Genomic DNA, 23,953 nt, shown 5'->3' on the forward strand with positions numbered 1-23,953 from the left:
GCCTACTGTAGCGAGAGATAATAACCAAATGGAAATTCTACTATAATTTGTAACCAGGCAACTACAATGTACAACAAATAATTACTTATTTATCTGTTTCACAGATAAGCAGAATAAACCATTTCCAAATCCTAGTAAATCGAGTGTCACACGAATATAATCCTGGTGACTGTTTATCCTGGACTGTCAGGCTGCTGTGAAGCTGCGCTCGTGATGAGAGGACAGAGCTCTCTTCATTACTGTAGGAATAAAAGAGGATAGTAGCCTAATATTTCAGAAAGAAGGGAGGAGGAGATTTGCCGACGGCTCTCCTATTGGTTTAGTGCAGCCGTGATGGCATTGAGATGACGGCTTCATACTTTATAAAGCTCCCTCAGAGTGAGGAAACCACTGTGAACTCCTTACAGCTGAAGTTGCGCTGAGGAAAACCCGTGACATAACACTGAACCATGAGTGAGGTAAGTGCACCTCCAGCTTTACGGCGTCCAGACGAGGTTTAAACGTGCCTTAAGAGCAGATCTTTGCAACAGATTTTGATTATATAATACGCATAATGAATTTTCACGCATATTGATTTCTTTTGGGTGCTGTAGTGTGTTGTAAATCTTCGCACTTTGATTCACTTTAGCTTCTATACTCTCATTTGCCGTCGGAACTATGTGGTTAGCCTACTTGAATGAACTTAGCCATTTCATTTCACTTCATTTGACGAAGAGTATACTCTCACATTACACATTCACTTTATAGGCTACTTAAATAAATGTCCATTTCTGTAAGGTAACAAATTCTGTTATAAATACAGTAAACATCATCAGAAAAAAGTGAAGTATCTATCTATCTATCTATCTATCTATCTATCTATCTATCTATCTTTTAGCTACACAAAGACATTGGATATTTCCACTGTTACTGCCCTGGAGAAGTGGCACAGTTCAGTAAACACACAGTGACCTTTTGAAACAGCATCACTCAATAGCAGTGCATGTTATCGCTATGAGCTTGCCATTAAAAAGCACATTACAGGTTGTTTAATGCCAATTCAGCAAAATCTGAACAGTAACCGAATAATGAAGCAATAGACAAGTCATCAGCAGCAACATCCAGGATTGTTTTTGACCAACTGATGTCGTAATTAATTAATTCATTAATTTAGAAGATCATAACTTTTAAAAACGTGATAGCTTGCCCCAATGTGGCATTTATAAAAATACCCTGAAAACACAGTTCAACCATGCATTAAAATATAGTTAATAACGTATGCCATTGTGGTTTTATGATGTGAATGTGCGATTTTAATATTGTAACACTGTATGAATTTAATATAATATTGTCACAAAAATAATATGACAGTCCTGGAATTTCAGTTGCATTTGTAATGTTTAAATTTGAAACAGTTTGGTCTAGATATTTGAAACATTCACATTTGCATAATTTGACTTTTGACACAAAACCTGTAAATACCAAGATATAGCTTTTGTCTCACCCATTATAGTATATTTATATAGCAGAACAAGAACTAGATGTTTAGCTTTGATTAACTAGCAGTTTTGATGATCTGTTTTACTTTAATTTGATGATGAAATGTGTTCTCTTGCCGCACGGGTCGCAGCATGGAAAAAAAATGCTAAATGCAAATAATGAAACTGTGAATACTGTATGTTTGGATACAAAACTGTCACTTTTACTATGTCATTTTTTATATGTTTGGGATTATATGTAGTTCCTGGTAATTTTTTGTTAACTTTGTACGATAAACAAAAGATACCTTGGTATACACCACAAAATCTTATAGTCCTGAAGCAAAGCTAGTTTTTACACACAACTTTATTCAGTTCAGGTATGGGCTGTTTCACTAGAAATACCTGCTGGACATGAACAGGGTGTTCATTTACTTTTTTCTTGTTTTTTTCCCCCTTTGGTTATTGAGATATTCATCTATCAGAAGGGCTGAAAGCAGCCGTGTGTGTGTGTGCTTGTTGTGTTGGGTACAGGATAATCTCAATGATTTTCTCTCAGTAAATAGTTAATATATTTCTAGAGAGGAAGTGCTAATTAACTTCAAAGCCGTCTAGAAGCGGCGCTGTTGTGGCCTCTCTCTCTAGCGACATGAGATAGGTGTGTGTGTGTGTGTGTTTTCTGTGACCTGCAGTGCTTTTGAATGTGATGTGCCAGATGTAACATAGAGAGGGATGCTAATTATGAGAGTGGAAATTAGCATAAACTCAGCCCTGATTTAAGCAGTCAGGTCATTACCATGCGTTCGGTTTGCTTCAAAGTATTAGAGCGTTTAATATATAAAGAAAAAGACCAATTACTGTGAGAGCTGTGATCAAACACCATATGCCACATCTCTCCAGCTCCTTCTCATTAGCTTTCATTCTACATTTTTTTGCAGAAAATTTGGTTGCAGAAAGATGTTTATTTATTTATTTTTCTAGATATTTGTTGTAGTATCAGTTCTCTCTGACCCTATACAGAACGCCTCTGACTTTAAAAGGAATGTGAAATCATAATCTTTTTTCTTTCTCAATACATAGAACATTATTTAATTTACATTTTTTTTTTAAACTTTTTTTTAAAACTGTAATAACTTGCTCCACCTCCCCCACTCCTTCCTTTTCAGGCTGTCGTGAATTACTAATTACTGACTATGTAATTAACAAAAGTAAAAGTTGTAATAGTTTACAGATGAATTTAATGCCAGGTAATGTTAATGTAATTAAGATTACAACAATGATAGCAAACAGCAAATGATAACTTTTATAAAAAAGTGAACTTTCATTAATTTATAACAACCATAGACTGTATAAAACATGGAAGGAGTGTCCAAAGAGCATTTTTGAAGCCCAAAGTGGGCAGAGCCGGCCGTCGCCATCTTGGCAGCGTGTCACTCCCGGATAAATGAAAATGGACAAAGAGGCGGGATGTGGGTGGAGCTGAGGTGCCTGGTTGCTGAAACCACGCCCGCCTAGCTTGACGTGACCAAGTTAGCTCCGGCTAAGGAGCTATCTATCTATCTTAGATACTATCTAAAATATTAATAAAGTTATGTCATTAGAAAGTTCTAAAGGTTTACTGTCAATCTACGGTGTCTTTTTTACGATATAGATGCGCCAGCACCAGTAATATTGTAATTTGTGTTGGGTGTGCAAATGACAACACGCAAAATCAAAACGGGACTTCATACCTTTGTAATGAAATAGCGATCACGAGATGAATCCAATCTGTCGCACTTGGGTAAAATGTCCATGAGCGTCCACTGAAAAACATTCAACAGCACTTTTTGTCCACAAAAGCGTTAAATCCATGAAATACTGATATATTGTTCATTGTTTGCATCACATTTCTTCTGAATGATCTGCTCTCCATCATCGTTCTTCAAGCAATTATGCAATCTGAGCAGCGTTTATGTTGTAAAACTGTATATGATCGTATATATCATTTTCAAAATAGTGCTGCAGTTTTAGTTATAATATCCAAGCAGTGCTGTCGGATTTTGTGGTGTCTTGAGAGGCATATTCTCCAGCCATTGCCATAGTAGTAAATCTGACTAACAAAATTTTAAGACAATGCCAAGACGATCCAACAACGTGTGTTCTGTTTATCTTCCGCATGTGTGCACATGTACACAGACGTACACAGAGATGCCAAATTCAGTGGCTGGAATTAGCTGAGGTGACGTGATGGCTAACAGACAGCAGACAAACAGCTAGCGACAGCAGCGGCAATCCACCTGTCACTCAAGTGGCCACTCCCTTAATTATGCAGAACTTTAAGGCTTAATATAATTTAAACGGATAAGTTATAAAATTCACCCCCCTCACAGTTGTCATGAAGGGCAAAATTAGCTGTATAGACCAAAACCACTTTTTGTACCAGGTTGTAAACATTTTTTTTTCTGCTGTAAAGTTGGGCATTTTAACATGGGGAGTCTATGGGATTGACTCCCTTTTGGAGCCTGTCTCTAGTGGCCAGTCAGTGAATTGCAGTTTAAGTCACTTCCGTGAGAACGTAAGGTTGCCACTTGATAACAACTTGCTTCACCTCAGAAAAAAAAAAAAAAACTTTGTTACTGAAATAGCAGAAATGCTACAAATAATGATCTTACTTTCATGGTAAAAGACTGTAAAAATGCTACAGTAAAAACCTGTTAAATGGTTACAATAATCGGTGAAAAACTGTAATAGATCTAAATTTACAGTAAAATACTGCTAAATGTACAGTTTTTGGAAGAACAGATCATTTTATAATTTACATTGTACAAACCATAAATTGACATTGCCAGAATTCCCTCCGTGATAGCTCACATTTGATGTTTTTATTTAAATAATTATGTTATCAGTTATGTAGGCTACATTTAGAGTTTTATGTTGTTAAATTAATGTATTATGATGTTACTAATGTTGCCATAGTATGTTTTACAGTAAAATTTTGGCAAAAATATATATATATTTTTTTTCTTTTTACTGTAAATTTAATAGCTTTTTGTATGTTGTATTTATAATTGTTTATATTGTGTAAATAATGAAAATTTATCAGCACACATAATAAAAAAGTTAGTTTTAATAAACTGAAGTTAATTAATAAATTAAAAGTAACAGAATTGTATGAAAATATACAAAACCTTTTTCAGTTTTTAATTAATTTAATCCAAAATTAATGAAATTCTGCTTCACAGCTAATTCTTTTTTAAATTCAGTTGTTCTGTCCATGTTTGAATTGTGGCAATAGGGCCGTATGAATGTACTCATCACATGAGCAGAGCTGCAGAGCACAGATTGGGGATCAAGAGCCACATGGCACATTTAATCTGATTCTGACAACTCTTGAAAAACTGCCCACATTACTCATTTCAAATGGTCTCCACGTCTCTCGTCTAATTCATCTCTGACCTCTCCACACATCACTTCCCTCACACTGGATCGTTTTAAGACACTTAAAAGGCCTACTACATTTCTTCAAGTAGCACGACTGTCGGGACTGTCGGGAATCTGATTGGACATGTTACCATGAGCAAGAATGTGCCACAGCAGCTTTCTTTGCCTCCTGCAACTGTCTGATGTAATATTTCCATAAACAGAAGCTGTTTTCATTCTGCCTCTTTATAGTGAATACGAAGTCAGCTTTCATATTAAATTTGACAAGCATCTGTGCACTTACTGACACTTGTGAAGTTTACATAAGATTTGAGTAATGGGACTAAAAGGAGGTGAAATAATATTCAAACAAGAAGTCACAAAATAAACTGATGAGCCAAAACATTAAAAACACCTGATTAATATGATGTTGGTCCGTCGCGTGCTGCCAAAACAGTCAAGTTAAGTTAAGTCACCTTTATTTATATAGCACTTACAATGCAGATTACATCAAAGCAGCTTTACAGTGATAACAGGAATATAATTTTGTCTGTACAGCAGCTCTAGAAGAAAATAGTGTCATTGTCCAGCTTAAGTAAGCTCAGTATTGATTCAGTTCTGTTGTAAAAATCATTAGTTATTAATTTAGTTCAAGTGTTCCCGACCAGTGTTGGGCTCGTTATTCCAAAAAATGTAATTTATTACTCGTTACTAGTTACTCCTTTCAAAAGTAATATTATTACTTTACTTATTACTTTCTGGCAACAGTAATTAGTTATACTACTAGTTATATTACTTTTCCTTTCCGCTCCACAGAAGTTGTAATTGTTTATCTTTCCCATACAATTGAATATATGCAGTTATTTCCTGGTTGTCGTTAAGCCAGCTCGGGCATTTCCAGTGAGCTGTTAGCTGTCATTCTGTACTCGCTGTACATCGACACAAAACCATCAGTGGTTGACTTTTTAATGTTGTATTCATATTTTAATGCAGTTATCACATTTACCTAATTAGACAATAAACCAGTTTTATTGATTGCAATAAAGACGAAGCTATTGGGACCGTTTAAGAAATGCCGTGTCTGTGATTAGACATGCACACGTAATTTTTTTCCAGCACTTTAAATGTTATTTTTAATGTGATGACCACAAACATTACTTGTCCATCCTTCTGAGATTGTACCCATTTGTAAAACCGAACGTTTCAAAATGTAGGAAATCCAACATTGATGGAAAACACTTATTTAAAAATAAAAAAAGACATTGATTACCAGTATAACCAGCAGGTGGCGGCAGAGTAGCATTTATTTGCGCATATTTCCTGTAATAGTTTTTCACTTAGTTTTGCTTTTGAATAAATATTAAATATTATAAAATAACTAGGTTTAAAAATACATTTTGTCACGGTGAAGTATTAAGTACTCACAAAATCTCATGAAAAACAATAACTTTTCTTGTGAATGAATTACACAAAAAGCGAGCACCGCACTTTCTCTTTGTAATCACAGCAGCTTGTCAGCACACTTGTGAAAACTCACATTTTATTCAATGAATCTAACTAAAGTGCACTATAAATATTTAATTTTTGACGCTTTTTTCCCCACACGAAAGTGTGAAACTGATTTTCGAATTGAATTTAGCCGAGGATGAACACTGAAGTACGTCTTTATTATTTATTTATGTCGTCTTACGTTTGAATAACTAAATTAATGCTATGCCTGACTATTTAAGTGACCATATTCTGATTATAAACTAAGTATTACTCAATTGATGCTTAACACACCAGCAAGTGACATTTCACCGGAAGTTTTCCAGCTGGCTTATATTATTGCGGAAGTTTTAAAGAATGCTCCGTGCATATAGTCAATTCTTCTGAAATGTTACTAACAACATATTTCTGCCTCATCATTTGACCAAAATCCACATTGGATCGCATTCAGAAGTTATTACAAACACTCAGTGGTGATTGATAGTGACTTTTAAGTAGAAGTGTTGTATTAATCTCATTAATTGTCATAGCTGTCAAGCTAATTGTAGCTATAATTTCTCTGTTACCCATATACAATTCTGTTACCCATATTTCATGATGTGTTTTATCAAAATAAATCACTTAAGTTCATAAGAAAATGTTTTGTTTTCCAAAAAGATTTTTAATTATAGTAATATAATTTATATTGGGATCAGGGGGATGTGGATGGGCAAGCCATGTAATGCCAGAGTAAAGTAATGCCATAACTTACACAACGGTGTTCAGATCATCTTTTCTCCTGACAAAATCAATGTAATGGCAATATTTCCATCCACTGAATTCTGCTTCAATGAAAGTGTCATACAGCCTAGTCTTTGTTTCTTCACAAACCACTTCTGCTATTTGTGTGACTAAATCTGCCACGATCAAACCTTCAGCGATGAATTTCAATAAATGCAATGGATCTTCACCTTACTGTTTGTAAGTGTGTTTGCAGAATAAATGTACTTTTGCAACCTATGTGACAATACAATGGGGAATATGAACATAATTTGGAATTATTGGAAATAATATTAGGAGTTTCACTGTTTTATCTTTTGAAGTTCCTAAAGGTTTTAACATTTTTCATAATGTTAATCAGTTGAAAACGATATAGCCACTGACAGTTTTTTTTTTATATCAAAAAGCATCATTCTTTGCTTTATGAATCTGTGGTTTGTCTCATTTGCAAAAGAACTGTCGCTTAGAAAATCTAATGTGAATACAGATTACAAAGTGCTCACCAAAACCATGCATTTTGTATTTATTTACCGTCTAATGAAGTTATTATAGTTGGTTAAATTAAGTCAGTGTGCCACCTAGAGGTCTCTAGGGTGAAGTGTAGGTTGGTAAAGAACGCACAAAATGGCCATTATTACATTACTCTTTTTGAGAGAATGATCGTGATTAATAATGGTGATTATAATTTTGAGCAAAATAATCATGATTATCAGTTTAACCATTATCATGCAGCCCTACACTGAATGTAAGCTTTTGCATATTCCAAGCTTGCCTGCTGCACTGGTCACTTCATCAGGCCCGGCGCCACGAGGGGGCAAAAGGGGGCATTGCCCCTACAGATCTGATTGGTACCCCCTCAGTTTCAATTTGTCCCCCCTTCACCCCTGAAACGCGATCGATTTTAACCCTTTGACACGTGCGATCACACCGGTGTGATTAGAACGTTCAGTGTGTCACTGCTAAATTCAGCACTCAGTGCTTTTCGTATTTCACAACTATTTAGTGTTTTCAACCACATAATGATTATTTGATGTTTCAGACATTTAAATAGACATTTAAATGAAGTACTATGCTATATATAAAAAAGACATTTATAGTTTGTTAAATGCAAATTCCATACACCGACATGGAATCAATTATCCTTTCAATTATAATTTGACAAAGTGTTTTATTCATATCAGATACATTGTGTATGAAACAATAAAGTTTACACTCTTCTCCAAGTTTACCAGCCACTTTTGGAAAAAATGGATAAATTTATGTGATGTAAATCCGACAGATCCTCTGAATTGCGGTGCAAACTCATGGCGCATTATATCAACTAACATGATCGTTATAAAGGTGTTTAAAAACGACAAAACACATTCACTTCCACATATTTGACAATCTGAATGTATTTAATTCATGATATGGTTAACAAGTTTGTGAATATTTTGAATAAAAAAGGAAAAACGAAATAAACGTGATGCTGTCTGTCATAGTGTGTCTGCATGGCGCGTCGCCAATGAATTAATACGTTCTAATAATGTTCTAAAATAATGATTGCCTTAAAAAAAAATACGCTGGGAACTACTACTAGTTACTGCAAAAAGTAATATTATTACTGTAACTAGAAACTAGTTACTGCCCAGCACTGTCCCCGACTAAGCAAGCCAGAGGCGACAGTGAACTTTGACCTGACGCATGATGTATTGACGAATGCGGAAGCCGACGATAGAGCAAAACAAAACACCGGTCACGAATTAGAAGTCTAAAAGGAGAATTTTCAAAGAGAAACGTGGGAGGAGCTTGAGTTTGTTGCCCAGCTCTATTTGTTTGAACCGCGAGAGGCGTCTACTCTCAAGATTACAATACTCCTACATCCTACGTCATACACCGAACTCTCGTGAACACGCGGACGGACGTTACCAGAAGATAGTGATTTTAGTTTAAAAAGTTATAAATATGGATATTTTTCTTACAAAAACGTATTGCTTCACTTCAGAAGGCCTTTATTAACCCCCTGGAGTCGTATGAATTACTTTTATGATGGATGGATGTGCTTTTTTTGGCTTCAAAATATTGGTTACTCTTCACTCCCATTATAAAGCTTGGAAGAGCCAGAATAAATTTTAATATAACTCCGATTGTGTTTGACTGAAAGAAGATAGTCATATACATCTAGGATGGCTTGAGGGTGAGTAAAGTATGGGGTATTTTTCATTTTTGGGTGAACTATACCTTTAAATACAAAATTATGGGTAAGCACACAACAAAAATAACAAAACAGAACTGATAACTAGATCACAAGGAAATGGACCAATAAAAACATGACATGAGAAACAAGCGGGAGAAAAACATGACATGACGATGATGAATTTCTAAATAAAAGTCATGACTTGAAAAACATGAAGCATAAACAAAAATCTAGACCGACGTAACAGTTTTAAAAAAAATGCGCGAGATAATAATAGTATGAAATGTAAGTATGAAAGTTCAAATGTAACGTTCTCTTTTTCCATTTACAAGCTAAGAAATCACTGTTGTGTTATTTTGGATATTTCCTCTTCTTAAATCTAGAAAAGCATAAGCTGTGTCTTTGAACATTTGCAAATGAAGTAGCCCAGCTTCAGGGCAAAGCTGCAGTAAATTTTTCGTTTGGCCGAAGGCATCAACACATCAACATATTAAGAAGCTTAAGCAAACAGTTTTGTTATCCAAGCTGGATTATGTGAACTTTGCAGTATCTCTGAATGTTTGGTGGTGCTTAGGAAAGCAAGTGTCACTATAACTATTGCTCATACTGAAGTTTAGTGATTTGTACAAACCCTTAACCCTAAGTATTACCATTCCTGGACCATCTGTAATACACACATGAATTATGCTTCAAATCACGCTGCTTATTGAGGAAAGATGTGCTATTACTTTTATAAGTTTTGTAACCACACTAATTTTATGTTAAAGTGCAAACTTTCCCATGATTCCACTTTCACAGCTCCCATAACCAAATGAAAGATGTCTAAAGAACAAGGACCAAAGCATATTCACAGAGCTGGTTCTATAACATTTGCTATGCTTATTAGATGCTGCTTTCCATATTATAGCATGGTGACAGCAGGATGTACATCAAAAAAGCTATGAATATTTGAATGGTCATTTACTTCAGTAAAAGGGTCACAAATCACACACACTCGCAGACCGACAGGCTAAGTGTTGTTATAAGAATAAATTGCCCCTGTAATGTGTTAGTTTTGCTTTGATTACTGAAGCAGTATTCATCAATTGCATAAGGGTTTATAAGATTCCCTGCCGACTGTACAGCATCTTGCACTTGCAATGTAAATCTGTAAATGAAATCAATAAAACAAACTGACAACTTTATTAAGCCCTTTGATGGTGAGAAGTGAATTGAAAGGTGATAGCAGAACATTTAGTCAATTGAACAATAAACTGGGTAGAAACACTATAAATAAATCTCACCTCACTAGGGACATAGTGCTAGCTTGATTGATTTAGACTGTTATTTATAAGAAATGCTCTGTAGCCTACATTATAAAGTAAGATTTATTAATATAATTTATTTGCATGCTTTTCCACTGTGCTTCACTTCTAATGTTAGTCAAGTTTTTGGACAAAGTACTGTAACGCTCAATATGGCTGCTCTAGTAAGTCCCGCCTTCCAAATAAAAGAGCCAATCGTCACCCGCCTGGTCTTTACTCGCACATTGGCTGGACCAACCTGAAAGATTAAAGGTAAGAAACAATGTAAAAAAAAATCCATTAATGTAAGATTTTATTGCTCATTTGAAATATGGTATTGAAATGTGAGTTTAGCGATTTTAGCGACTTGTGTAACATTCAGTCCCCTGATGCTCATCGACATGATATCATCATACAAAATGTGTGAACACAGACAGATACAATTAATATGATTTCCCCTCCATTTATCTATGCGTTAGATGCAAAGCAATACATTTTGTTGATGCGCCTTATTAAGTTATTTTCAATAAATAGAATTCAAAGAGAACTAAAATTGCTAAGTAATTACTTTAGGGCCTTTTATTACAATACAGTATATATGATCTTCTGCCCTTACTGGTTTGCAATGCAGACTTTGCTAGCAGCTCGACAAGACACCTAACAACCTCAATGAACTTCATCTTCAGTCATTTTTAAAAAACCACAAACTGGGATTTTACCCTGAAAACAGGGACACCTGATCATTGTATGTTAATGTTGATAATTAGTTACCTATTGTTAAATTTCAAAACTGACTAAATCAAAGAGAGGCGATTTCAAGTTAGTTGACTGTGTCAAAGGAGAAGTTAAGATGTAATGTAAGACGGGGGATCTGGTAACAGCAGGAGCGAGGCATTGAGGAAGTGAAACATTCCTTTGTGGTTTCAGCCTCAGCTCACCTGACAGACTGCTCATAAATCACCTGTGACAGCTGATAACTGTCAAGAGATCTCGTTCATCCTAAACTTAAACATTGCTTCAATGCCCTGAGAACAAGAGCTCAGTGGATGATTTCCTTCTCAATCTGTTGTTTTTATCACTAAAATCTTGCAGAACAGTCTAGCTATGTTGCAAAACCTGCTGTCTACAGAGCTCACCTTCCTATCATGTAATAAAACACCTAACAATGCCCTTTAACTGTTATAAATTAACTGTAAACCACGGCTTCACAGGGCTTATTGCTTTAATAAAACAGTTACCATGTGATACAAATATTAAATATATCAATGCAACTTTCATGAAGTAAAATCACTAAAAGCAACTAAAAAAAAAAAAAAAAAGTCCTTGACCGTGAACAGCAAAATAAGTTACATTATTACGCCATTAGATGGCGGCAAAGACTGTCTTTATGAGTGAGTCAGTCAGTAGCGAAGACTTTTACATTGAAAGGACCGAAACTTGTGAACACGGAACAAGATGCAACTGACAAATGCTTTGACTCGCGCTGTCAGTGTCAGGGCATGGGGAAACCCATTAACTGTTAAAACAAGACAAGATATCACAGTGGACATTCAAACGGATTTTTTTATTATGAACATACAACTGACCTGAAGGAACTGTTTCTGTTTCTGACTGCAGGTACACTCGCTCACTCAATCTCTCTCTCACAATACTCTACTATAATACAGTAAGCTTCAATGAACAATATCAATGAGAACAAACATATGTTTACGTTGCTAAGAGTGGTTGCTAAGGGTGTTGTGCAGTGCTACACAGAACCGTTTTTTATCGTGATTTGTGAATAAAACACAGCCATTGACCAGTCAGAATCAAGAACTGGAACTAACCGTTTTATAAACGGCCTTTTATTGTAATTCTAAAAATGTCCACCTTCAGGTCATGGTACATGTGTCTTTTTACTGTAAAAAAATTATATTGTTAGTCAAAATGAACACCAACTGAAGCAATTTAGGTTTACATGATTATCCATACATGATTTTAGAAAAATCATGTTAAAATGTAAATATCAAATATGTTACAGCAGGCTTTTACTTAATCGTTTTGCATTGCATTATATATTCCCCCAGCCCACAATGAAAACACTACACTACAATTTTTGTAAAAATTTGCTTAATTGCTTAAAGCACTATATAAATAAAGATGACTAGACATGTAACATACTTTCATGTCTGTTGTCTCTCCTCTTGCTGTTTTAAGGAGCTTTAGCTCAAAATAATTTCTTTCTCGCAAGGGAATTGCTCTTGCAATAATCCGAATGCTGTTTGAGTTTGCGGCCTATTTCCACGTCTTCCTTGAACTCTTAATTCACAGTGAAAGCCATGCAGAAGTTCGGTAGACTGTGCAATCTACAAGCTCCTAAAATAGCACTACAATAGCTGTGGGGAATCATTTATTTATTCAGCTCATAATTCCATAATTCAACATTTACAACTGACGACACAGTTCATCTTCACAAATTTACTGACTTTAGATTCTGATCATTAGATTTACCAGAATACAAACTGGAAATGTGAAAGTTAACTTCATATACAACTTCAAAGGGAAAGGGAAACTTATTTATTAACACCCAATATAACGTACAGTATATACTGTACATGCCTTCATTCACCCAGTCCCACACAAACACTGTATGTCCAGGGATGAAGCAACATACATTGCAAATATAAAAACATTGAAAAAAAAAAGATCAAAAACAACATTTTTATTTAATTTACTGATGAATAAAGCTTAGCAAACAAGTTTTTTTGTGACCTTCAGAATCACTCAGCATGTTTTTGCCTTGAATTTATATTCTTATAATGGAGAGCACTTCACATTTCATTAGTACTTCAGCATATCGTCTCAGTCGCTGCTGTACACAGATCTCAAAATGCGGAAAGAACAGGGACTCACTTTAACATGGTTGAAACAAGGATGATATATCAATAATATATATCATCCTTGATGATATATTAGGGCTACTTGTTTGTTGTTGGTTCTGTTTCCTGGCATTTTAGCATCTTTTGATATATTGATTTGTTGTCTCTTTTAAATGTTTTTTATTTTTTAATATGTTCCTTGAGGTTCACTTTTTGAACTATATAAATGGGAAAAATTACATTATCAAATTGTTTACTTATGGTTTGCTGTCAGAGCCAAGGCTGCTTCATATTTCAACAAAAATGTCATTGCAAACTCAATTACACTGTGCCTCGTTGACAAAACAATCTGCAGTCAGATGCTCTGAACAAACCTTTGTTAGATCCGGGAAGCCATTAAAAAATGAGCTGTTTAAACAGGACTTGTCAAAGCATTCTTTCACCCTATCATTTGTCCAGTTATCGACAGACTCAAATGTGTGGAGTATGTCAGAAACTGAACACACATCTGTATACTGTTTCAGTGTAGACAGCATCAGTCATTATAATGACTTCAGAAACTGAACACACATCTGTATACTGTATCAGTGTAGACAGCATCACTGATTATAATGGCTTCAGAAACTGAACGCACATCTGTATACTGTATCAGTGTAGACAGCATCAGTCATTATAATGACTTCAGAAACTGAACGCACATCTGTATACTGTATCAGTGTAGACAGCATCACTGATTATAATGGCTTCAGAAACTGAACGCACATCTGTATACTGTATCAGTGTAGACAGCATCAGTTATTATAATGACTTCAGAAACTGAACACACATCTGTATACTGTATCAGTGTAGACAGCATCACTGATTATAATGGCTTCAGAAACTGAACGCACGTCTGTATACTGTATCAGTGTAGACAGCATCACTGATTATAATGGCTTCAGAAACTGAACGCACATCTGTATACTGTATCAGTGTAGACAGCATCACTGATTATAATGGCTTCAGAAACTGAACGCACATCTGTATACTGTATCAGTGTAGACAGCATCAGTTATTATAATGACTTCAGAAACTGAACGCACATCTGTATACTGTATCAGTGTAGACAGCATCACTGATTATAATGGCTTCAGAAACTGAACGCACATCTGTATACTGTATCAGTGTAGACAGCATCACTGATTATAATGGCTTCAGAAACTGAACACACATCTGTATACTGTATCAGTGTAGACAGCATTAATGATTATAATGACTTCAGAAACTGAACACACATCTGTATACTGTATCAGTGTAGACAGCATTAATGATTATAATGACTTCAGAAACTGAACACACATCTGTATACTGTATCAGTGTAGACAGCATTAATGATTATAATGACTTCAGAAACTGAACACACATCTGTATACTGTATCAGTGTAGACAGCATCACTGATTATAATGACTTCAGAAACTGAACACACATCTGTATACTGTATCAGTGTAGACAGCATTAATGATTATAATGACTTCAGAAACTGAACACACATCTGTATACTGTATCAGTGTTGACAGCTTCACTGATTATAATGGCTTCAGAAACTGAACACACATCTGTATACTGTATCAGTGTAGACAGCATTAATGATTATAATGGGTTCTGATTGCTTTTGACATGACTCTCACATCTAGTGTTGGGAAGTGTCAGCCATTAAGAGACTGAACGCCAGTGGGCAGGGCCTATGGTGCAGTGATGTATTCGATCAGTCATATGCAGATGTACTTGCCTGTGTGTGACGTCACGAATCCTGCAATATCAAATCGAGCCCTTGTTGGAGCTTGATTACATAAATCCTCTGTTTATAATGAGGAGGATGTTTTAAATCATGAGACTTGCAGGATGTTTTAATTGTACAAAGACCTCTTATATGTCAGCGGATCATGGAAAATTGGATTTCTCATGTCATGACCCTTTTAAAAAGTGTTGATTCAGTTACTACTCTTATATTCGCCATGACCTTAAATTTGATTTTTTTTTACTTGTATAAATCTTGGAAGATCCAGAATATTTTTAACTTCGATTGTGTTTGACTGAAAGAAGAAAGTCATATACACTTAGGATGGCTTGAGGGTGAGTAAATTATGGGATCATTTTCATTTTTGGGTGAAGTATATTATATTTACATGGTCTAGTTTGGGTTCCATATAAATTATTTTTCCCCCCAGTTTTCCTTTTATGTATGAGGCAGGTTTCACGTGTCTCTGAGAAGACGAGAGGTTAAGACTAAAAGTGCTAACTTCAAAACAAACCCATCATGCGTGTAAATTGCACAACCTTGTCGTGCCAAGTCAGCTATCTAGGAGAGGCCATCAAGCATCAATGTCAAGCATTTAATATTTATGGCAGGAAAATCTGCCAGTCTTCCATGGTTCTGAGCGAGCAGCAGCCCGAGGAAATGGTCTCTGGGGCTCTGCTGTTCCCACAGACGCTTCAACACTGATTCTCGCATGATGGTCACAAAACAGCTGCGACGCACTGCCATCCACAAAGAACCAAGGAAGTGTGTTTACCGAATACATCTGAGATGAGAGATGCTGAGTGTTTGGGGTGATGCTTTAAAATAATTAATTTAAAACCTTTCCATTGTTTCCTGTGTGGAACACAAAAGGAAAAATGTTTTGCAGAATGTCCAAGCTGCCCTTTTCCATAGAATGAAAAGTGATTCACATTTCAAAGCTCAAAACAAACAAAACCCCAAACATGCACTTTTAAGCACCGCTATCAAATTAATTATACTTTGAAAGGCTACGCTTTTGACTGAACACATACGCCAGCATATTCATAAAAAAAAAGAAGTATACTTTGGGCTTTAAAGTACCATAAATGTAGTTGGGTGCTATATATAGGCTAGTCTTTCAAAGCCAATTGATACAGTAGCTTTGTGTGAGGAATTTGTTAACTGAAAATCTTGCCCTATTGCCCAATAAAACAGCTTGAGAATAGCATGACATTTACCTCAGGCAAGTCATTTAGTGTCCACAGTATGTTAGTTTACTAGAGAAATGAGCTCTAGAGGGGAGCATTTCACTAAATATATGTACTATATTAGCTTATATGTTCATTATATTTACTTTACCTGTTAGTAATGTCTTAATATATGTTTAAATAAATTTGTTACGAAAACAAGTTATGACAGTAACTGTGTAAATGATTATATTTCAAAAATGAATTATAATGAGTAATAATTTTATAATTAGATTTAGAAGTTAATGCAAAACCTGCCTTATGTGCAATTTACATGTTTACATTATTTATTTGAGTGTTGATTATTATATCTAAATTATATCTATATATCTAATAGTTTGGGCTCTGTTGTTAATTGTAACCTTTAATATTATATTAATGTGTAAGTAAGGGCTCCCTGTATGTAGTTTACAGCATTGGCTGAGATAGACTTTTTTTAATCCTTAAGAAAGTTTTAATTATAATTGAATTTATTTAAAGAGAGACACAATTTGTTCAACAAACCACTGTTTAATAAAAAAGAAGAAAAAAGAAGCAATTTTATGTTTTCTTCCCCCCGCTGTAACTAACCCATACCGAACCATGAATTTAATGACGAGGTACATACCGTCATATTTGTGTACTGTTACACCCCTAATAATAAATAAATTAATAATAATAATAATAATAAGTAGTTGCGTTCAATTTATTAATAACGTTCGTTAAGACTAGTTATTGCATTAGTTATCATAATCCATTAATGAACAATACATTTACAGTATTTATTAATCTACTGTAATGTTTTTACATATACTAATATATTTTAACATTTCAAGTTGGACAAATCAACAATTAACAACAGTATTTTTGAATTAGGCTTCTTTTTTACTAACATTAAAAACTGTAAAAAGTGTTGTTCATTGTTAATTGATGATACCTAATGCATTAATTAACTTTAACCAATTGAATTTTAATGTGCAGTTTTAACAATATATATTTTCACCCCAAAAATAATTTGATCAGTGAACTTAAGGTCCATACTATGGAGCCACGCACATAACATGTGGGGAAAAAAAGAGATATGTATATTGTGAAAACACAAAAAACAAAACCACAACTTACTAATACTGTACGTCAACACCTTTTACTAATTCATTCCCTCATTTTAAGTAAAGTATGTGCGCAATATAATAATTAGTTCCCTCGTTTTACTAAATTGTGGCCACGTTATAATAGTTGGTTCCCATGTTTTAGTTAAATCAAAATAAGGGAACAAATTACTTCATTGTGGGCATGATTTACTAAAATGAACAAACAAATTAAGTTATGGGAACAAATTCTTAATTTGTGGCCACGGTTTACTAAAATGAGAGAAGGAATTGTTAATTCGTCATGTATTTTTTGTTTGCATGTCATGTGCGGGGCTCATAACAATACAGCAAGACTAGAACAAATTCCCCTGAAACTCTTCTAATAAACATAAATGATCACTAACAAGTAACAAGTAAACAACTTTAGACTTAAACACATAAAATTTTTATCAAACTCTCCCAATCCACTGTCCACTTTCAATTGATTCACAAAAATGATTCATGTTGTTCCAACATACAAGGATTTTGTAAATGTACATTTAAGTGGTTTGAAAGATAATAAAATACATAAGAACTGTGTTGCTTTGGCTCATTTTAGCTCTTTTTTTGTATATAAATATATTCATATTATTATATATTATTTTTTGAGACATTATTAGTAGAACTATTCTAAAAAATATTGTTGGGTTTTTGTAACTTTCTTTGCACTGGACTTAAATATACTGCTGTGCAGGATTTTTTTTTTTTTTTTAATATATGTTACATAAGAGCTTTTGAATAAAAGCTTTTGATATCTCTGCTCTTCAGAGAGAGGTAATTGTAATTGCTTTTTTCGATTTCTATGCAAAACTAGACATTGCAGCAACCTTGATTTTAAGTTTTAAATGCTAAAGAAAGCACTTTCCTCCAAACGCAGAGAACATAGAGCATAATTGGTTTTCTGAGCGGTGACAGTGTGTTTTTGCTGAAGGAGCCTCTCTCAGCTCTTGATTCCTGTTGGTTGTGCAAGGAGAAGCCAACAAAAGAAGCGTGTTTACCTTGAACATTGTCTTTTTTGACTCTGTGCTGAGTGGAAACAAGATTGCATGTGCATCTGACATTCTCTAAAGAAGTCCTCTGTAATTGCCAGCAGTGCAGTTTGATTATGACTGCAGCCTGTGGGGAGTGTGTGTCTGTGTGTGTGTTTGTGTGTCTGTGTGTGAGTGTGTTTCTCCTTTTTAAAGCGTAATTAGAATTTCTTTGCAGTCACTGTAATGTGTTTCCCCCCCCCCCCCCCAGTTTGTTGCTTTAGTACAAACACCTCTGCGTCCTATGATTGAGGGTGTGATTGTGAATAGTAAGCAGGGGTTAAATTGGGATTTTGGAGGTTGTGAAACCTTAAAGCTACATTCACACTGGCAGTAACTGAATCGTTGCACTGTTGGTTACTACTGTGTTTATTTGCCTGCTGAATCACACTGTATCAGGTGGTGAATCACTTCATTCAGCTTCATTGTCTGCACTCCCATTGGTCATCACAGTGTTGCTGCCTGGATGAATTACGTAAGGGCACCTTTGGGATTTCAGAGACACATTCTTCACTTTACCCAAAACAAATGCTGCATTGCTAAAATGAGTGGTTGGGTGTTGTCGCTACCAAAGGAAAGACAAAGGCCACGTTCACACAGCAGCAGAATACAGTTGTCAGTCCTATATTTGAGTCCTTAAATGTCACCTATTAAGCAAAATTCACTTTTACATGCGCTGCATCTGAAATCGCATACTGTCTGAGTATTACATTTGATTTTGAATTTATGAATGAAATTCAGACGTACTACTGTACATCCACCATGTTGTTACTGTCACGTGACCTACGCCGTCAGTTGTGTCGCTTCACTGCCATTCACAAATCCTCTCCCGTGGCCTCATGGGATAATAAAGTGTCCATTGCTGTTTTTCCAATACTATGCATTTGGACATATAACCCGAATTCCGGAAATGTTGGGACATTTTTTAAATTTGAATAAAATGAAAACTAAAAGACTTTCAAAATCACATGAGCCAATATTTTATTCACAATAGAACATAGATAACATAAATGTTTAAAGGGAGAAATTTTACACTTTTATCCACTAAATGAGCTCATTTCAAATTTGATGCCTGCTACAGGTCTCAAAAAAGTTGGCACGGGGGCAACAAATGGCTGAAAAAGCAAGAAATTTTGAAAAGATTCAGCTGGGAGAACATCTAGCAACTAATTTAAAGTTAATTGATATCAGGTCTGTAACATGATTAGCTATAAAAGGGATGTCTTAGAGAGGCAGAGTCTCTCAGAAGTAAAGATGGGCAGAGCTGTGAAAGAGTGCGTAAAAAGATTGTGGAATACTTTAAAAACATTGTTACTCAACGTCAAACTGCAAAGGCTTTGCAAATCTCATCATCTACAGTACATAACATCATCAAAAGATTCAGAGAAACTGGAGAAATCTCTGTGCGTAAGGGACAAGGCCGAAGAACTTTATTGGATGCCCGTGGTCTTCGGGCCCTCAGATGACACTGCATCACTCATCGGCATGATTGTGTCAATGACATTACTAAATGGGCCCAGGAATACTTCCAGAAACCACTGTCGGTAAACACAATCCGCCGTGCCATCTGCAGATGCCAACTAAATCTCTATCATGTAAAAAGGAAGCCATATGTGAACATGTTCCAGAAGCGCCGTCGTGTCCTGTGGGCCAAGGCTCATTTAAAATGGACTGTTTCAAAGTGGAAAAGTGTTCTATGGTCAGACGAGTCCAAATTTGACATTCTTGTTGGAAATCACGGACGCCGTGTCCTCCGGGCTAAAGAGGAGGGAGACTTTCCAGCGTGTTATAAGCGTACAGTTCAAAAGCCAGCATCTCTGATGGTATGGGGGTGCATAAGTGCATACGGTATGGGCAGCTTGCATGTTTTGGAAGGCACTATGAATGCTGAAAAGTATATAAAGGTTTTAGAGCAACATATGCTCCCCTCCAGACAGCGTCTATTTCAGGGAAGGCCTTGTGTATTTCAGCAGGACAATGCAAAACCACATACTGCAGCTATTACAACAGCATGGCTTCGTCGTAGAAGAGTCCAGGTGCTGAATTGGCCTGCCTGCAGTCCAGATATTTCACCTATAGAGAACATTTGGTGCATCATTAAACGAAAAATACGTCAAAGATGACCACAAACTCTTCAGCAGCTGGAAACCTATATCAGGCAAGAATGGGACCAAATTCCAACACCAAAACTCCAGACACTCATAACCTTGATGCCCAGATGTCTTCAAACTGTTTTGAAAAGAAGAGGAGATGCTACACCATAGTAAACATGCCCCTGTCCCAACTATTTTGAGACCTGTAGCAGGCAACAAATTTGAAATGAGCTCATTTTGTGCATAAAATTGTAAAATTTTTCTGTTTAAACATTTTTGTTATCTATGTTCTATTGTGAATAAAATATTGGCTCATGTGATTTGAAAGTCTTTTAGTTTTCATTTTATTCAAATTTAAAAAACGTCCCAACATTTCCGGAATCCGGGTCGTACTACTCTGTTGGCGTGCTGTTTTTTGCAAACTAAATAAGTATTAGATTTCGGAGGCAGCAATGGTGTTTGAACATAGGCAGTGTGTGTACACAGCCACGCTATAATGGTGAAAATCCACCCACTCCTTTTTTTATATTCCTCATAAATAGTGTTGGGTATCGTTTGGATTTTATCGATTCTGATTCTTATCCATTCCTAGTTTCGATTCCAACAAAGTAAAAAAAAATAAAAAAATAACAAACAAAAATCAGCAGCCTACAGAACGCAAGAGAAACTTTTGCCAGTGGTTTTAATAAAAACACCACAGCAAAAACAACTAGACTAATATAAATTAAAATGTTCTCATATGAGGTGTGCATTTAGTATGGATGTCCCCTATAAAAACTGACCATTCATTTATTGTACTTATTAGAAATGAGGTCTTTATAGGCCTCTGAAGTTGAGAAACACATTTCTCCGGAATGCTGCAGCAAAATGGTTTCATATGAGGTGTGCATATAGTACGGGATGTACTCTATAAGAACTGCCAATTGTGTTTTTCTACTTATTAGAAATGAGGTCTTTATGAGGATATATTGATGTAATTTCGTGTGTATTGGTCCGTTCGGTCCATTTTTACAGCATCTTGTGCAGGAAACTGCATTCTAAAAATGCAGCACTCCAGTTTAAAGAAGTTTAAAGTATACAATATTGAAAGCTAGTGGTTGAAATGGGTACTGCAATCCAGACTTTACACTCAAGCGGGTTGCCAGATTGATGACACACAACAGAAACCACTGCAAATGACAATGGAAGGCGATCAAACCTTAAAAGTTGATGAGTTGATTTATCCGCTTTTTACATTTACAATTTACAATATCTTCAAATAGAAACCAGTTATTTTAAATTAATATAATATTTCACAATATTACTGTTTTTACAGTATTTTTGTAAATAATGCAGCCTTGGTGAGCAGAAGAGACTTCAGCAATTTAGAGCCATGAAAGCTTTTTTTAAGTGTACAAACTAGAAAAAACTAGAAAGAAAAACAAACCATCATACAATGAAAAACAATGAAAACTAAAAGTTCAAATGACAATATGAAAATAAAAGTTCAAAACTATAATAGCTATTATAACTATTTATACCTTTCTGCCTTACTAGGAAATAGAATAAAATAAAATAAACAATCAACTAAAAATTAAGAAACAAAGATGCATCTTATATTAGACTACAAATATCAAGAATGATCAATAACATTACATAGCTGAGTGCCGATAAAAGCAATGCCAACAGTCTCAAGCTCTGAACAAAGATTAGCCCAATACTGCGAAATTGGCCTTATTTTATAATAAAACATATCAGTCAAGTATAACATTATCTCTGGATGGGCATAATCTGATCACCAGGAGCACCCCACCGTATATAAATATTTACACTCAGGCAGGTGAAGCAAAAAGTTATTTTAGACCGTCTATGTCACATGATTTAAATGCACGAAAGCTTTCATTAAACAGAATGGAAGGAAGCATTAAACAGGACGACAGTGTGGTTGTCCAGAGGGTTATTTCAGTGCTCGTGTTGGCTGAACATTCTGCTTTGCCTGAAAGGACATGCAGGTTGCCTGAGCTCCTCACATCAAAGCACTACAAACACTGTTTGAAATTCAGTGAAAGTGCAGTTAATAATGCAGGAGAGGACGTGCCCAGGGAAAACATGTTTGCCGATGCCTTCTCGCTCGCTCAGCTGTTTAACTGCACCCCATTTTCCTGATATTTCTGAATATGACTTCAGGGCCAAACACACAGTATGGTTTGGGTTTGGTGGAATATCAAAGATCATAAAGCAAACTATCTTTTTTTTCACAGGATACTGCCAAAAATTCATGCATTTCCACACTGATGTTTTAGATTTGAATCAAACCTGTCTAAAGACCTGGCCTAAGTTACAGAAAAATCAAAAAATATAAATTCTTTCATGTTTTTAAGAGCTCTTCAAAAGATATCAGACACTAATAGCATTTGGAAGAAAGCTTTTTTGTTTTAGCAATATTTTAATGACCATCCATATTTATTTTTCAGTCTCTTTATTATGATACAAACAGAAAATAAAGTAAATGTGTAGGCAAAATGTAAAAAAAAAATTCTGAACAAAATTGTTTCTTCAAGAAAAAAAAAAAAAAAAAATATATATATATATATATATATATATATATATATATTTATATATTAGGGCTGTCAAGCGATTAAAATTTTAATCAAATTAATTACATGATGTCCTGATTAATTATTCAAATTAATCGCAATTTAATTTCACATCAAATTCCCCCAAAATATAATTTAAAGTCATTATTGTGTTAAATAAGAAAAGCATCAAATAGCCATTACAAAAAGTAGCTTTAGAAAGAAATATTTTATTTTATTCAACATTTATTACACAAACTTTTAGGCTACAATGGCCATGATTTTCTTTCAGAAACTGCATCTGAATTGGTATTTATATATATTTACAGACCAAAACAGTTTGGTTATCAACATTCTTCAAAATATCTTCTTTTATGCTCTGTAAAAGAAAGAAAGTCATACAGGTTTGAAACTACATGAGGGTGAATAAATGTAAATAACTGAATTTTCATTTTCGGGCAAGCTATCCCCAAAATATGAATTTATTTTATTTTATTTTATTTATTTATTTTTTTATGAAGTGATACTATAAGTAAGTAACTAAAACTAGCAATAGGTGGCGGTACATGTCTAAATAAGTAAGTCATTGAGTCATTCATTCGATTCTTTCAAATGGCTGATTCATCCAGGAATTAAGTAAATGGCTCTCTTTATGAATGGGCCATTGAATCATTAGCTGCATCCGAAAACCTAGGCAGCTGACTTGCTGCCTCGCTGCCTTATCAGGCAATGACTTGTAAG

General features: G+C 35.0%; 1 protein-coding gene across 1 annotated transcript in view; it reads left to right on the forward strand.

Moving 5' to 3' along the window:
- Nucleotides 1–221: 221 nt before the first annotated feature.
- The window catches only part of pcp4b (Purkinje cell protein 4b), a 31,999-nt gene continuing 8,267 nt past the window's right edge, over nucleotides 222–23,953 (forward strand). Inside the window, exon 1 of the mRNA XM_051864102.1 lies at nucleotides 222–458. Within this exon, the coding sequence (XP_051720062.1) occupies nucleotides 450–458 (9 nt within the window). The 5' untranslated portion in view covers nucleotides 222–449. The remainder of the gene's footprint in view (nucleotides 459–23,953) is intronic.

The sequence above is a fragment of the Ctenopharyngodon idella genome, chromosome 15 (genome assembly GCF_019924925.1).
Source record: "Ctenopharyngodon idella isolate HZGC_01 chromosome 15, HZGC01, whole genome shotgun sequence".
In the NCBI taxonomy this organism is placed as follows: Eukaryota; Metazoa; Chordata; class Actinopteri; order Cypriniformes; family Xenocyprididae; genus Ctenopharyngodon; species Ctenopharyngodon idella.